Source organism: Prosopis cineraria, unplaced genomic scaffold (genome assembly GCF_029017545.1).
Source record: "Prosopis cineraria cultivar Desert tree isolate PC_DT_omini unplaced genomic scaffold, ASM2901754v1 PC10, whole genome shotgun sequence".
NCBI lineage: Eukaryota > Viridiplantae > Streptophyta > Magnoliopsida > Fabales > Fabaceae > Prosopis > Prosopis cineraria.
In genome coordinates this window covers 7,140,607-7,153,930 of record NW_026555341.1, presented here as the reverse complement: position 1 = coordinate 7,153,930, position 13,324 = coordinate 7,140,607, and the positions used below count along the sequence as shown (strand labels likewise).

At 35.4% G+C, this 13,324-nt stretch overlaps 2 protein-coding genes across 17 annotated transcripts; both read left to right on the top strand.

Moving 5' to 3' along the window:
* Window positions 1-2,306: 2,306 nt before the first annotated feature.
* On the top strand, window positions 2,307-6,062 carry LOC129321754 (uncharacterized). 6 transcript variants are annotated; one of them, XM_054967651.1, is made up of 8 exons: window positions 2,307-2,463; window positions 3,395-3,451; window positions 3,570-3,857; window positions 4,933-5,074; window positions 5,163-5,296; window positions 5,446-5,508; window positions 5,591-5,659; window positions 5,759-6,062. In XM_054967651.1, exons 3-8 carry the CDS (start codon window positions 3,666-3,668, stop codon window positions 5,849-5,851), a joined length of 693 nt encoding a protein of 230 aa, XP_054823626.1. In that variant the 5' UTR covers window positions 2,307-2,463; window positions 3,395-3,451; window positions 3,570-3,665; the 3' UTR covers window positions 5,852-6,062. The 6 variants fall into 6 exon arrangements, with proteins under 6 accessions (XP_054823626.1, XP_054823627.1, XP_054823623.1 ...); XM_054967652.1 differs by having other exon boundaries at window positions 3,395-3,477; XM_054967654.1 differs by lacking the exon at window positions 2,307-2,463 and adding an exon at window positions 3,101-3,258.
* Window positions 6,063-7,417: 1,355 nt separating this feature from the next.
* LOC129323175 (probable E3 ubiquitin-protein ligase RHB1A) lies at window positions 7,418-12,568 on the top strand. Of its 11 annotated transcripts, none has more exons than XR_008596370.1 (8): window positions 7,418-7,569; window positions 8,301-8,375; window positions 9,745-10,177; window positions 10,328-10,437; window positions 10,725-10,986; window positions 11,116-11,241; window positions 11,833-11,992; window positions 12,158-12,568. XR_008596370.1 is itself a non-coding variant. In XM_054969768.1 (6 exons), exons 3-6 carry the CDS (start codon window positions 8,310-8,312, stop codon window positions 10,558-10,560), a joined length of 639 nt encoding a protein of 212 aa, XP_054825743.1. In that variant the 5' UTR covers window positions 7,505-7,569; window positions 8,076-8,151; window positions 8,301-8,309; the 3' UTR covers window positions 10,561-10,704. The 11 variants fall into 11 exon arrangements, 6 of the variants coding, with proteins under 6 accessions (XP_054825747.1, XP_054825741.1, XP_054825743.1 ...); XR_008596368.1 differs by having other exon boundaries at window positions 11,833-12,095; window positions 12,193-12,568; XR_008596369.1 differs by having other exon boundaries at window positions 11,833-12,095.
* The last annotated feature ends 756 nt before the right edge of the window (window positions 12,569-13,324 follow it).

Here is a 13,324-nt window from a genome sequence, read left to right as displayed (position 1 = left end):
TCGATCTCAGCAGCGAGTTCCATTCCAAAGCGAGAGTTTTAGTCCACTTAAGAATTCGCCTGAGACACTCGCATGCAGAGATTTGTCCTCACAGTGATTCATTGAGCCCTTTCCTCCATGTTGTGGCTCGCAATTTCTTGTGGTCTAAAAGAATAATTGTCTGAATTTGAGTGTTCATCTCCCTTTTTTCGTAAATTCGCAGAGGATCGTCCAGCGCATAGTTCCAAGGTTGGAGAAGCCGAGATTAGGGCACATCTCCGTGACCGTGGAATATTTAGAAATTTCAGGTGAGAATTCTTCTCTCGTTTCATTCCTGAGACGACAACAGTGTTTACAATATGTTTAAAAGTAGTATATAGTGTTGGGACCCAAAAAAACGAAAAAAAAACAGCATTCAATATTTTTAAGAGCTCAAGTAGCTTACAATAAACACTAACCATGTTTCACCCAAAAAAATCAACACTGTAATACATTATTAACTAAATTCTACCCCCTAATAAAGTGATTAGTTATTTTCAAACTAATATTATTTTTTTATATTTATCATTATTTAATAGAGTATTTTACTTTAACATGAATATAACATAATTTATGTACTGTAAATATTTAAAAAAAACACATCAAACATACCTCAAAATATTATAAAAATACTTTATATTTTTTAACATCTAATTTTTAAAAAATGTTTTTAAATGGGTGGAATATTAGTAAATCATAACTACATTCTGTCAATGCCTATTGTCATACATAATATTTTACGTTTTACATTTCTTAAATGTCAAATTTTTTGGATAATTAACATATATCATAACACCTATTATGTCACTTGCTGCTAGTGAAAATACATTCAGGCACACTAAATATTTGTTTTTAAAAAACAAATCACTAAGCTAAATTCTTACAATGAGTTTAAATTTCCATAGCATCACGCAAAAATTAACCTGGCAGTATCGTTATTCTTTATGAAGACGCAAAAGGAAAAAAAAGAGACACTTTTGATCCCTAAACTTAAATTTGAAAAATTAAACACCAAAAGTTTCTGATTTTAAACAAACTAGTTATTTTGGTCAAAAAAAAAAACAAACTAGTTATTATAATTTTTTATTCGAAACAGTCAAGCCATTATGATTTTTTATCCAGATAATTAATAATTATTTAGTTTTTGAATCAAAATTAGTAAATTTTCTCAATAATTTTAAAAAATTAAAACAAAAAAAAAATTTTACCTGCCCATAGCAATAACGTTAGCTTACATAGAATTATGGGCAACGGTTGGCGGTGTGAATTTAGCTTGGGATTGTGGCTTCAGAAAAATCAAGCTTGACGTTGATTGCATGTTGGCTGTACATCTTTTATCTCAGGACACGAGCTTGATTGATGCTAATAGCAGACTCATTCCCCAGATAAAGCGTATCCTATTGTTAGAGATTGGCAAGTTGAAGTTTCTCATATCTACTGGGAGGGCAATACATTCCCAAACTTCCTAAGCTTCTCATGGGACTCCATGTGGTGGCTCAACTACCCCATGATTTACATAAATTGTTGGGGCAGTTAAGCTTCTGTTTTGTCTTAATGTGTGTTTGGATTTTATTTTATGCCAAAATTATATTTAGAGTATTTAATTACTTATTGAATTTGATAAAAATACATTTTAAATGCAATTTCAACGTTTTTAAAAGCCACCCAAATAGGCCCTTGGACTTTTCTTTCTTTCTTTTTTGTCCCTCTGTAACACGGAGAAATACATTAGGTTACATTGCAGTTTGAAATTTGAAATGTGGGTCATGATGGACAAATAAGGTAATTTATTACAAAGGTTTATTTTATCACACATTTGGGTGACTTACTTTTCTAAAAGCAAAAATCTCTGCGGCTTCTGACATCCGGAACGGCAGAAAGCAGGGGTACCAGGGAAACTGTAACAAATACGTTCACCTGTGTATGTATAAAATACTATGTAGTACGATATATATTATTCATTTGAAATTTTATTGGACAGATGTTAAAAAGAAGGATACATTGGATAAGGATAGGACGATATCGTAGTTTTCCAGGAATGAGTGCACTCCTGCTCCGTGTAAAACCATGCGCTCCCACGCACGACAAAAACACTCACGCCGTTAACCCTTTAAGCCGAGCCATTTAGCAATGCATTCCATCACACAAATGACCGGTGGGCACCGGCTCAGCCGGTCATAAAGTCGTGACCGTACGGAACATGGCAGGTCGTTCCCATGGCAGTTGGTACGCATTTATAGTGTGTCCTCCTCCTCCCCTCACCCCTCTCTCTCAATCAACACAATAATAATAATAATAAAATATTAACGAGCACTCTAACTCTTCACTCCTTGCTTTTATAATTCAACTCATTCTCGCTCCTCGCTTGTTTTCCACATCCATTTCCAGATTTCTTGATCATTTTCCTTCTTCCAGATTGGAATCGCCTTCTCTCTTTCCTTCCCGGTACGTACGCCTTCACCTGCTCCGCTTTTCCTTCTCATTTCTTTTCTCCAATTCAAATTCCATCTTTCTAATCTTAATCCTCCTATGCTTGCTTCTCACTCACTTGAATCACACTTTCAATTTTCTTCTTAGCTTCTCGGTTTTAAACATTCTTGCTGGTTCAGTTCAATGGCTTTTTCTTTCTTTCTTCCTCCCTTTCTTTCCTTTCTCTCATTTTCTCCTTTGTTTCCTTTAATGGATAATAATAATTAACTCCATCACGCTCACAATCACTTGTTGCTGCTTCACCTCAACTCGTGTCGCTTTCGAATTTGAATTTCAAAATCTTTTCCCAGCTTTCCTGCATTTTCGAAAAAAGTCGAGAACTTTCAGGTTATAGTTTTATTGATCTAAATAGAAGAATCCTTCTTTTTAGTTTTGATAAATTTTAATTTGCGATTGCGTATCTTTTTTTATTCGCGTGGGATTGACTCGCAATAACTTAATAAATTCTTAATTCTGCATATGTAGTGCGAGGATTTTTAAGGGGAAAAAACGAATGAAAATTTGATTATTTCTTGTTTGTAGGAATCGTACACAACTCGATATTTATTTCCATGTTCTGCTGTGTTAATCTTTGAAATTTAACTACTTTCAGGGATTACTCTCTCTCTCTCTCTCTGTTTTTTTTTTTTTTTACATGAACACCAACATTGTTGCATTCATTGTGGCGGATCTGGGTCCGTGAGCGAGATTGGAGTCCCTTCCTTGGATTCCCTTCGCATTTAACACCTCTATAATTTCGAGTAACAAAAGGTTTTCAAAATTTTTTTTATCGCAATACTGTTCTTTCGCTCTGTCTTTTCCCCCTCTCCCCCTCCTAATCACTTTATATATCATTTTCGCTTCTTTTCACTGGGTGATTGCCAAATTAACTTGCTCTTTCTCTCAGTTCATTTGTATGGATTCAGGAACCTGATCTCGAGAAGAAGTTGCTGCTTGAATCACAGTAGGTTTCAATTGCATGCTAGTCCAGTTGAGCAAGAATGAAGCTTCAGTACTGAAAGTTAATTTTTGAGGGAATATCATTATATTGATAAGTAATCATTGCTCCATCTCAAATCCAGAAATTGAAGCGGCCTTGAGTTTGGATGAGACTGGCATTCAGGTTCTATGTTTGAAATCTCTACATTGTAATTCAAGACCTGGATAGAACGGTCAGGATGCTGGAGCCTGACTTATGCTCTTCACGAGTATTATCGCCCTTCCGCGAGGAAAGTGGAGATGAAGAACTTTCGGTTCTTCCGAGGCACACTAAAGTTATAGTCACTGGTAACAATAGAACCAAGTCTGTGTTAGTGGGACTGCAAGGCGTGGTCAAGAAAGCCGTCGGCCTCGGAGGTTGGCATTGGCTGGTATTTATATTTTTTTTATCCTTCTAATTTTACTTCTGGTTTTGTAATTACAAAGGAAATCAAATGCTGTCAACCGCTAAATGTTCTAAAAAGAAGTTTAAAATAGTATAATAAGTTTAGCATAGGGATCTTGATGTGGTTGCTATATATTATGGATGGATATTAGATACTCGCGCTTCTATGAGCCTTATAAGAAGTAATCTGTATGATTTTTAGATTTTAGCTATTGTTTCCAAGAATGTAATTTTCTAACTGGTTGAAAGAGTAATCAATGATTAGTGAATTTTTTAATTATTAATTATAATGATGGCTTGGGAGTCCATAAATTTCATAGTCTGGTGTTCTACTAGGATTAGTGGTTCGTATTTATTATTTCTGCTGCCTGTAATTAAGTTTGTAATTTTTCTTACCCTTCCCCTGTGATAAATTAATGTAAATCATGCTGAGTTTTGAGATTTGTGATTCTTTTTCTTCTTCTTCTTTTAACTTATGCTGCAGGGTTTATTTGTGGGATTTCTCTGCATGTAAAGAAATAACTATCAAATTCAAATTAATCATCTTAAATTTAAATTTAAGATAATTATAAATTAATTATGTGGTGATAACAAATATTATTATCATCTCAAAGTTAGATGATAGCATTTTAATTTGAAATAGGAGATAACTTCTATCTTATCTGCTAGAGATTACCATCAATTTGATCGAGGGAAAAAAAAAAAAAATCCCTCAAGAGGCGTGCAAATTAGTGGAGGGGGTTAAATCTTACAGTACATCTCAAGAGCATAAGGGTGTGAGTGAGGCTTTTAGAAGAATTAAAGAAAGGAAGGAAGGAAGGAAGGAAGAGTGTGATTGTGAGCAAGGAATTAGAATGAGAATGACTTGCGGTTGAAAAGGGTTTAGGTTAACATACCTATACTCCTATTTGATCTATGATATTGAAGGGGAAAATTGGGCCTACCTAGCATCTAAAATTTAATGTACAGCATAATTTCTTCATGATTTTCTGGCTTTATTTATCCATATTGCTCTTAATTTTATTCAAATTCATAATTTCTCTCTGGCTTTGACGGGTAAGGTCTTGAAAAATGGGGTTGAGGTTAAGCTGCAAAGGAATGCATTGAGTGTGCTAGAACACCCTACCGGGAACGAAGAAGATGATCTTGATTATGATAACTCTAGCAGTGGATCTGAAATCCATGAAAAGGACAACGATTTTGGTAAGCTTACCAACAGTCCGTTTCAAATTTTACTGCTTGTGCTACTGCTATACCGTTGTTAAAATCAAACACTGTTTCCCTCGAACAGCTACTAGTATTGACTTTCACAAGCCCGGCAAGCCAAGAGTTAGACATTCGAAGCCTTATATGCAGTCTATATCAGCAAAGGCAAGCAACCGTGGAAGTTACAGAGAAGTCCATTCCATTCTCGCGCCTCAGCCTGTAAGAAAAAAGACCAACAATCCTGTCTTTTCTTTTCATGTGAATGAGCAATTAAATGACCCTTGAGGTTGTCGTTCTAGTTGTCGAGTCGCTGCATTTAGTTTATAGAACATTGACGTAGCGAACGCATTCCCTTCCTCTGTATGCAGAGGGTGAACTTGGCAAACATGGGAACAGAGTCATTGTGGAGATATTGCAGGCATTTTAAACTTGTAGGTGTCCTCCTCTTGGATTTTCAATCTTCAATTCGTATTACTCAGAACGTGTCTGAATCATGGCTGTATCTTTTTGCAGTTGAACAGTAATTCGAATCCAACTAGGGAACAAATGGTTAGAGCCGTGCAGCGTCATTTTGCTTTGCAGGTTAGTCTTCTCCTCTCCCTTCTTGGCTCAGCGTTAAGAAAACTAAAACCGTTTATGATTTTGCTTTTCGTCTGATTTGAAATGATACTTTTTGAACAGCTTAAAGTGGACGAGGTACCAGTAATCAAAGAGTTCCTCCGCGGGGCCAAGAGGCTGAAGGCTGTTGACCCACCTGCCGAGTCACAACTCTGAATGACTTGCGATTGTAATTATATGATATACATACATATATATATATATATATATTAGCCCTAACCTTAGACCTTAGCTGCTAATTTCAAACTCCAGAGAGATTGATAGGCTGGTTGGCCTGCCTGAGTGAGCGTTCAATCTCGCCAAATCTGACCTTGTAATATCGGGTTGATTCCCTAGTTTATATGATATGCCTAGGTATTATATCTCTCTTGGCTGCGTTGCGTAGCTGTGGCGCCGCGATTCTCTCTCCTACCTTTCTTTTTAGATTTTGTTTTGTTCCTTCTTGTTTGTTTATTTATTTTTCTTTTGTTGTTCCTGTTCATAATAATTCAGAGCTAATCTTTTAATCTAGTTTAAAAATTGAAAGGATATGGAATGTGGATTATCCAGGCCAAGTTTGGTTGAACAGACGAGAATCTCGTTGCCTGTTTCGTGCGTGGATAATTTAGTCAGCTCATAGTGCAAAATTCCGCCGGTATTTATAGCGGTTGGACCTGGATAAAGAAAGATGACCGTGGTAGGCCTCAATACTTAATGTAAAATTTAGTCAAATCTTACATGGATATGTGAAATTCAAGTAGCAGTATAGTAGTATCTTGCGGAACTATATTTTCTACATAGTGATATTATTAAAGTTCAAATTAGTTTAGTATTAAAAGAAAATGAAAAACTCTCTTGTGGCAGAAAAAAAAAATCTAAAATTTTATTACATGATTTAAAGTTTTAAACTTGCTGTTGTGAATCTCTTGAGGTGGTTTTAGAACTTTTTGTATGTAAATATCTCTAATTTAATTTTAATGAAAATATATAATTTTTAATCCTTATACTGTTGACGTGCATTAGTATTAGTTCCTATATGTTATTTCATTGTTTTAAGTCTCTTGAGTTTCATTTGTCTATAATATTAGTCTTATGTTTTTAAAAATAGCCATAAGGACTTAACCATGATTAACATGTACATAAATTTTATAATTTCTTATACTGACTTGTTAAAATTATGATGAGTTGTATAAAAAATGAGTAGAAAACCCAAAAGAAAAAAGTAAGATATTAAACTAGAATATTTAAAGTGCAATGGACAAAATTTTAGAAGGAAAAAAACACACAACTAGAGCATACAAGTATAAAGATTAACAGTCACTTTGTTTATGTAATATCTAATTTATCATAATTTTATCAATTCATTAATAAAATTAAATAAAGTTATGTGCATGGCAAATTTAATTTCACCGATGATAATGGTGACTAATATTGTAGACATACAAAATTTAGGAGATTTGAAATAATGAAATAAAAATATAAAAAGTATATGAACAAACAGTTGTATTTTTTCAAATTTAATAATTAACCCAAACAAAATACTTGTCTGGTAATTAAAAAAAATAAAAATCTAGATAAAAAACATGGGGCGCACCCATTAGATGGTTCGGAATGAAACGTCTATCTGATTATGGGACCGACTGAAAGTGGGGTCCCTGGGAATTTAACGGCTGAGATCTGAGTGATTGAAGATGTTGAAGGAAGAAGAGTAGTTTTGGGAGTGTCTCTAGTACACGTAGTTCGCACTCTCAAAAGAGTATCATATAAATAAAGATCCAAAAACCCGCTCCGTTGGTCTTCCCTTCCTATTGCGTCCAAGCAACTTGCTGAAACGAACTTTCTTCTTCAATTCGATTCAATTCTTTCATGAATACCATCATTTTCTCTGTCTCAAGGTAAAGAAATCACCCGTCAATCCATTCTTTCATCGGAGGATATTCCAAATTCGAAATGATCGGTTACCTTTTGCTTTCAAGTCCTCCTCTTATCTTCCTTATTGGCCTCACTGCTTCTGCTAGCTAGGTTTTTCAGCTTGTGTATTGGATGCTTTCTCTTTTTCTTTATCTTTGTTCTTTTTGCTCTTTCTTTTAATTAAACATAAGCAGTATCTTTGTTGTTTCTACCTACTGCGGTTGTTTTTTTCCCCTCTTAGTTGATGATTGATGGTTGCTGTTATTGCATTTTGATGCCTTGTCTATATTTGCTTTGCTTCCTATACTGGTTTTTGTTTATAGATTCAAATTATTTCATTCCCGGATCAAAATTCTATCGAATTTTACCCTGCTCTGTATGTGTTTCTGCCTGTGTTATCGCTTTCATCTCATGAATTCGTTTGTTTTTTCTTCCTCTTTTGGATCGCTTGCTGCTGGAAATTTATGTGTTGAGCATTCCTGGATATTAGTCCTGATGAATTGGGGATGTATTTGGTCGGTTGGGTGGATGATTACTCTTTCATGTGAGCAGGAGAGAGACGGAAGGTAAAAGGTGGCAACGTCCTGGCACGATCATTGATATATGACGATCATATTCTTTTCGCATCTGTATATGGCTCAAGTTTGATCTGTTTCTGTGCTGATGAAGCTTAACTCATGCACCGCAATCTAATATTTGTCCTTGTGTCCTGCAGTTAAGGGAGATGGGCGGTTGCTGTTGCTGTTCTTCCAAAGAAACTGAACTGAGCGATCCACCTGCGTACTTCTATGTTAGTCTACGTCATATTTGATCCCGATCATTTCTACTCATCTCTTGTTTTCTTTTAAAAAAAAAAAAAAACAAAGGAGAAGCATTTTGTTGCTTCAAAACGTTGATGACTTCAACTCCTTGTCCTTAGTTTATTCTTACTAAGGCATTAAAAAATCATAATAATCTATCACTGCTTCTTCTTAATCCGAAACTAATACGGAATTAGAAAATATTTAACTGTACTCTTTCCCAGCATCGCTCAGTTGATACGTGCTGGTGTCAGTGGTTTCAATGGAAGGTCTGGGAATATCTACAATGGAGTCTGACATTGCCAGGAAGGATGTTCATTTTCAAAACAACGAAGTCTGACAATTCATTGTTGCGAGCATGAATTCAATTCTCCCATAGCATAGCTGAAATTATGAACTTATGGTCACAACTACCAACCTTAGTAGTATTCCACTTTCAGAATTGTTTACCGCAAATCAAATATAATAACTAGACTGCCATAGGGGTCCTTGAAAGATACTGCTGAGATCATATGAGTCTTCCAAAATTTACTGTCATCAATTTAATTTTAACCGAGTTTAAGGTGAAGACTAAAATGATTTTTTTAAAAAAAAACATAAGATTCACAATTGATGGCAATAAATTTTCAAAGACTAACTTGACAGCAGAAATTATCTTCCAAGAAGAAATATGATAGTTTATTATAGTCTTCAATATGTACATGATATGTCTGCACGGATAGTTTGGAGGTTTCTTAACCTGTAACTGACTCTGGTCGAACCCCTTCTCTCCAACGGGTTGACCAGGTGTTAAGCGATGTTATTTTTGTGTTTAAATGCCCCCTCAAAGGACACAATTTGCTTTCCATTTTTCTTCCAGGCTGTTTGGGGGTTGGGGGGGGGGGGCTTTATTTACAGTATATCACTATCACTGTTTCAGTTTGCCTCATTTTAATTTTGCGTCTTTGTTGGCCAAGAGTTTTTCCTTTTCCTGCCTCCAATGACATTTATTTATTTTGGATTATTTTTTGAGAATATCACTTTCACTATAAGTAGCTTAATAACTGTTTCTTGCTCTTCTCCTGCTTTGAAATTTTGACCAGAACTCTTAAAAATTGAGTTTTGGAATCTATTGTAGTTAAAATATTTTTGATTGTATTCTTTATTTACAAATGAGGAAGTTGATGCGATGAGTTTGGCAGCACAGCGACACATATTAGTACTCATTTTGTCTTTGGTTCAATTGGCAATTTGAGCCTGCTTTGTGATAATGAACTTATGAATAACTTTCTGTTTCTTACCTTGCTAATGCCTATTGATTATGATCCATGAAATACGTCTGTCATAAGCATGACTTCGTTTGCTGCCTTTTCTCTCCAGCACCCAAGAGCATCCGAGGAGCGTGTTCCTCTATCATCTAATCATGGTTCTGCCTCGGCTTTCTCCAGAGGGCTCCTAGTTGATACTAATCTTGAAACTTCAAGCCCTGATACTTATAGACCACCCCCTGTTCCTGTTCCTTACAGCAGTGTCACTTTGGTTGCCGCTCAAACTCCACCCAGGGTTAATGAAATTAGTGAAAATAAGACTAATGCATCCCTTCAATCAACAAATCCTAATTCAGTTCAAGAAATAGTTACTAGTGATGGTCATGGAAACTTGACCAAGTTGGAAGAGCAGAAGGAACTAGAGGGTAGAGTTCAGAGTGAGTTGGAACTGGACTCAGCTAAGGATTCAGAAATTGAACTTCAAAAGCTAGAAGAACCTGTCATTTTAGCAGAAGAGGAGGATGTATGTCCTATCTGTTTAGAAGGTGATGCTGTCACAGCTTCTCCGTCCAACTTCTGTTGCTGTTTCAGTGTTTCTGTTGGCATTAGTTAACCTGACCATTTTTATGTTATTTCTACGTTTTTTTGTTTACAATTGAGAGGTTATTGATGAATGTCTTTCTCTTTATCCTCAGAGTATGATGCGGAGAATCCAAAACTCAGCACAAAATGTGATCATCACTTTCACCTTGCATGCATTCTGGAATGGATGGAAAGAAGTGAAAGCTGTCCTGTGTGTGATAAGGTTTGCACCATTCCCATCTGTCTTAGATTTTCAAGGAGATATCCTTTTGGGTTTGCTGCTTAGATAATGTTTTCCCCCCTCAAAATGATGCAGGATGTTGTTTTCGAGTCTCCAATTGATTAATAGATACCAACAACTTGGGTGTTTGAATACACTATGCGATATAGAGTTTGAGAAACCAAGGCTGCAAAAGAGTAGCAGTTTACAGTTATGCGATTCAAGTATATGGCTGTTGTTTGGGTGTTTTGTCTCCATAGTTTTCAAAGGCTTCTTCTTTTTTGATGCAGAATCTTTGTGTTGAATTTGATTACATCTGAAAGAGGACAGGTTGCCGTGGCAATAACCTGGGTTTAAACTCAGTGGCATCCCTTTGGCCATAAGTTTCATTCCTGGTGTTAAACTCAGTTTCATTCCTTTTGTCCATAAGTGTCATTCTTGGGCTTAAACTCAGTTTCATTCCTTTGTACATTACGTGAACTGATGTCAACACAGTTGCGACGAGTTACACTGAAATTTTCCTAGGATACAGTGATCACAAATTCGAGTGTGGTTAGTATGATTTTTCTCTTGTTGTGTCTCCCAGTCTTCTGTTGTATATATGCTGTATCGCACTTTGGTTTTTTGCTCTTTTCTTCTTAGCATATACCTTCTTTTCCTGCTATTTTTGTATTGTGAAAGTGCGTCTATCCTCTCGCTTCTTAATCTTGGCGTCCTCGCGATAACTGCTCATTATTCATGACATATGCATGGATTCCCACTCCTTCTTTGAGGATATTCATCAAGAATTCAGAGCTTTCGCCCCTGGTAAGCAAAAAAGGAATTATTTTGGCTAACAAGTAAAAAAGGAATTTGAGAAAATAAAAAGGGGTGGAAAAGTATTTTTAATATGTTTAATTAGTGGATATGATACTCTCTATATTCGAAAAAAGTATCACTCAATGGATAAAATAAGATGATATGCTTTTATTTATTAATTTTTTGTACAATATTTTGACTTTATATGAATAATTGTTTGTTCTATTTAAGAGAGATTTAATTTCGTTTCTCAAAACAAAAAGCCAATAAATTTGTTCGAACAGTCAAAACTAATAAATCTATTTTTTAAAAGGATTAAGGTGTAATATTGCCTTTAAATTATTCATGGAGGAGCAATGTTGTTTCTAAATTATTTATTGTAGCAATATTCCCTTTCAAGTAATTTAATTAAAGCAATTTTGCCCCTATCGTTTAAAACACAACAACATTCGTTATGTGAAGCAAATAAGTTCTATTTATCTAGCATATGTGGCAATGAGCGATTTCCTCACTTGGTGACGTGGTGCGAGTTGGTAGAATAATGAAATGAGTCATTAAAAGTCCAACCAAGCTCATAACTCCTCATCTATCATTTTGCAGCAAAAAAAAGGTGAATATCGCGATTTACACTGGACAGCGTGGAGACCCAAAGCTTGATTGCGAGTAAATTAAATGGGTGATTTTGCTTCATTGTTGACAAGTAAGAGTAGAAGGAGAGGTTCTTTTTTGAGGCAAGGAGATAAAGGCATGGTATATGAAGGTCAGTCCAAATTGCGTGATTGTGGAATGGTGCCTTAAGGTGGATTTCATGGCCTTAGAATAATCATGGGGGATGCTTCTACGGTTACCAAAAATATTACCAAGTAAGTTTTTTTAAAGTATTAATGGTGTTCTTTAATCTGAGCAATTGTGTTTGGCATGATAGGGAGGTAGTTGTGGTTTCTTTACATGGCATGACAGTGATCTCGAACAAAGGTAGAAGATTGTTCTTAATGAGCTGGTGGGTCACATTGAGAGGTTGTATGAAGGGAATGAGATGCTGAGACGAAGAAAAGTTCTTAGTGTAGAGCTTAATTCCGTAGAGTGTTGAAGAAGATAAAGCCTAAACAAAGAGGAAGGAAATGGATTTGGTACATAAGAGGAAGAAGTTCAAGATGGCTGTCGCAACATTATTGTGTTCTTGGTTTTTTTTTTGTTATGTAATTAACTATAGGCTTGAAGTTGTCAATTTTCCAAGACTGTTTCCCTTTCACTAGTTGAAACTTGGTCCTATAGCTAGCCTTGTAAGTCTCCTTACGGAAATAGTGTGAAATTCAAATGAAAGGGTTAACCTTTACATGGTACGTAGCACACATGGCATGTTGGCATGGGATTCTTGTCAAATCCCATCTCAACAAGTGCATATCTTTCTATTTAAATGCATTGTGTGCTTATCCTGTCCCTCACTCACCTCGTAACCTTTATCCCTATTAAAATAAACCCTACACCTTATAGCCCACTCTCTATTCTTATCAAACTATACAAGTGCCTCTGGATTATAATCTCCTTTCCACTTCCCAACCAAATTATCAATCTCATTTAGTTTGTTCATTATCTTCAGTCTTATGCCATCAAACGTCCTAATTATAGGTAAAGAACTAATCTCATCTATCCATGCATTTAGACTTTCACTTGCATTATTATCCACTATCTAACTCTTACATCTAGAAGTGAAATAAACCGTTGCCCATGTTTAAGAGGGCTATAATGGGGTTGGACCAAGTGAAATACACTTAAGATTAGAATTTGTGCCTGCAAAATTGTTTAAATCATATAAAAAATCTTTTAATTCAGATAAAACTTCTTTTTCATGTGATAGCCAATTTAGGAGAGGATTTTTATAAGTAAGTCTGATTAGCAACATAGAAATTCTCATGGCTATCTAGATTGTGAGGACGATGGACAATGAAAAAGGAATAAACCTTCTGCTTGTTTAATGGTTATATTTCACAAGTCAAAATCTTTAATGACCTGATAAAGTTCCTTGTGCCACTGAGGTAAGAGTGAGAGCCACTCAAGGAAATTCTAAAGGTTGAAACTTTTATAATCAATG

Coding starts and splice junctions, on each gene's coding strand:
- LOC129321754 (XM_054967651.1), top strand. CDS start 3,666: ATGCTGGAGCCTGACTTATGCTCTTCACGAGTATTATCGCCCTTCCGC. Junction 5,297..5,445: donor CCATTCTCGCGCCTCAGCCT/GTAAGAAAAAAG, acceptor CTCTGTATGCAG/AGGGTGAACTTGGCAAACAT. Junction 5,509..5,590: donor ATTGCAGGCATTTTAAACTT/GTAGGTGTCCTC, acceptor ATCTTTTTGCAG/TTGAACAGTAATTCGAATCC.
- LOC129323175 (XM_054969772.1), top strand. CDS start 8,310: ATGGGCGGTTGCTGTTGCTGTTCTTCCAAAGAAACTGAACTGAGCGAT. Junction 8,376..9,744: donor ATCCACCTGCGTACTTCTAT/GTTAGTCTACGT, acceptor TTTTCTCTCCAG/CACCCAAGAGCATCCGAGGA. Junction 10,438..10,724: donor GCTGTCCTGTGTGTGATAAG/GTTTGCACCATT, acceptor TTTTTGATGCAG/AATCTTTGTGTTGAATTTGA.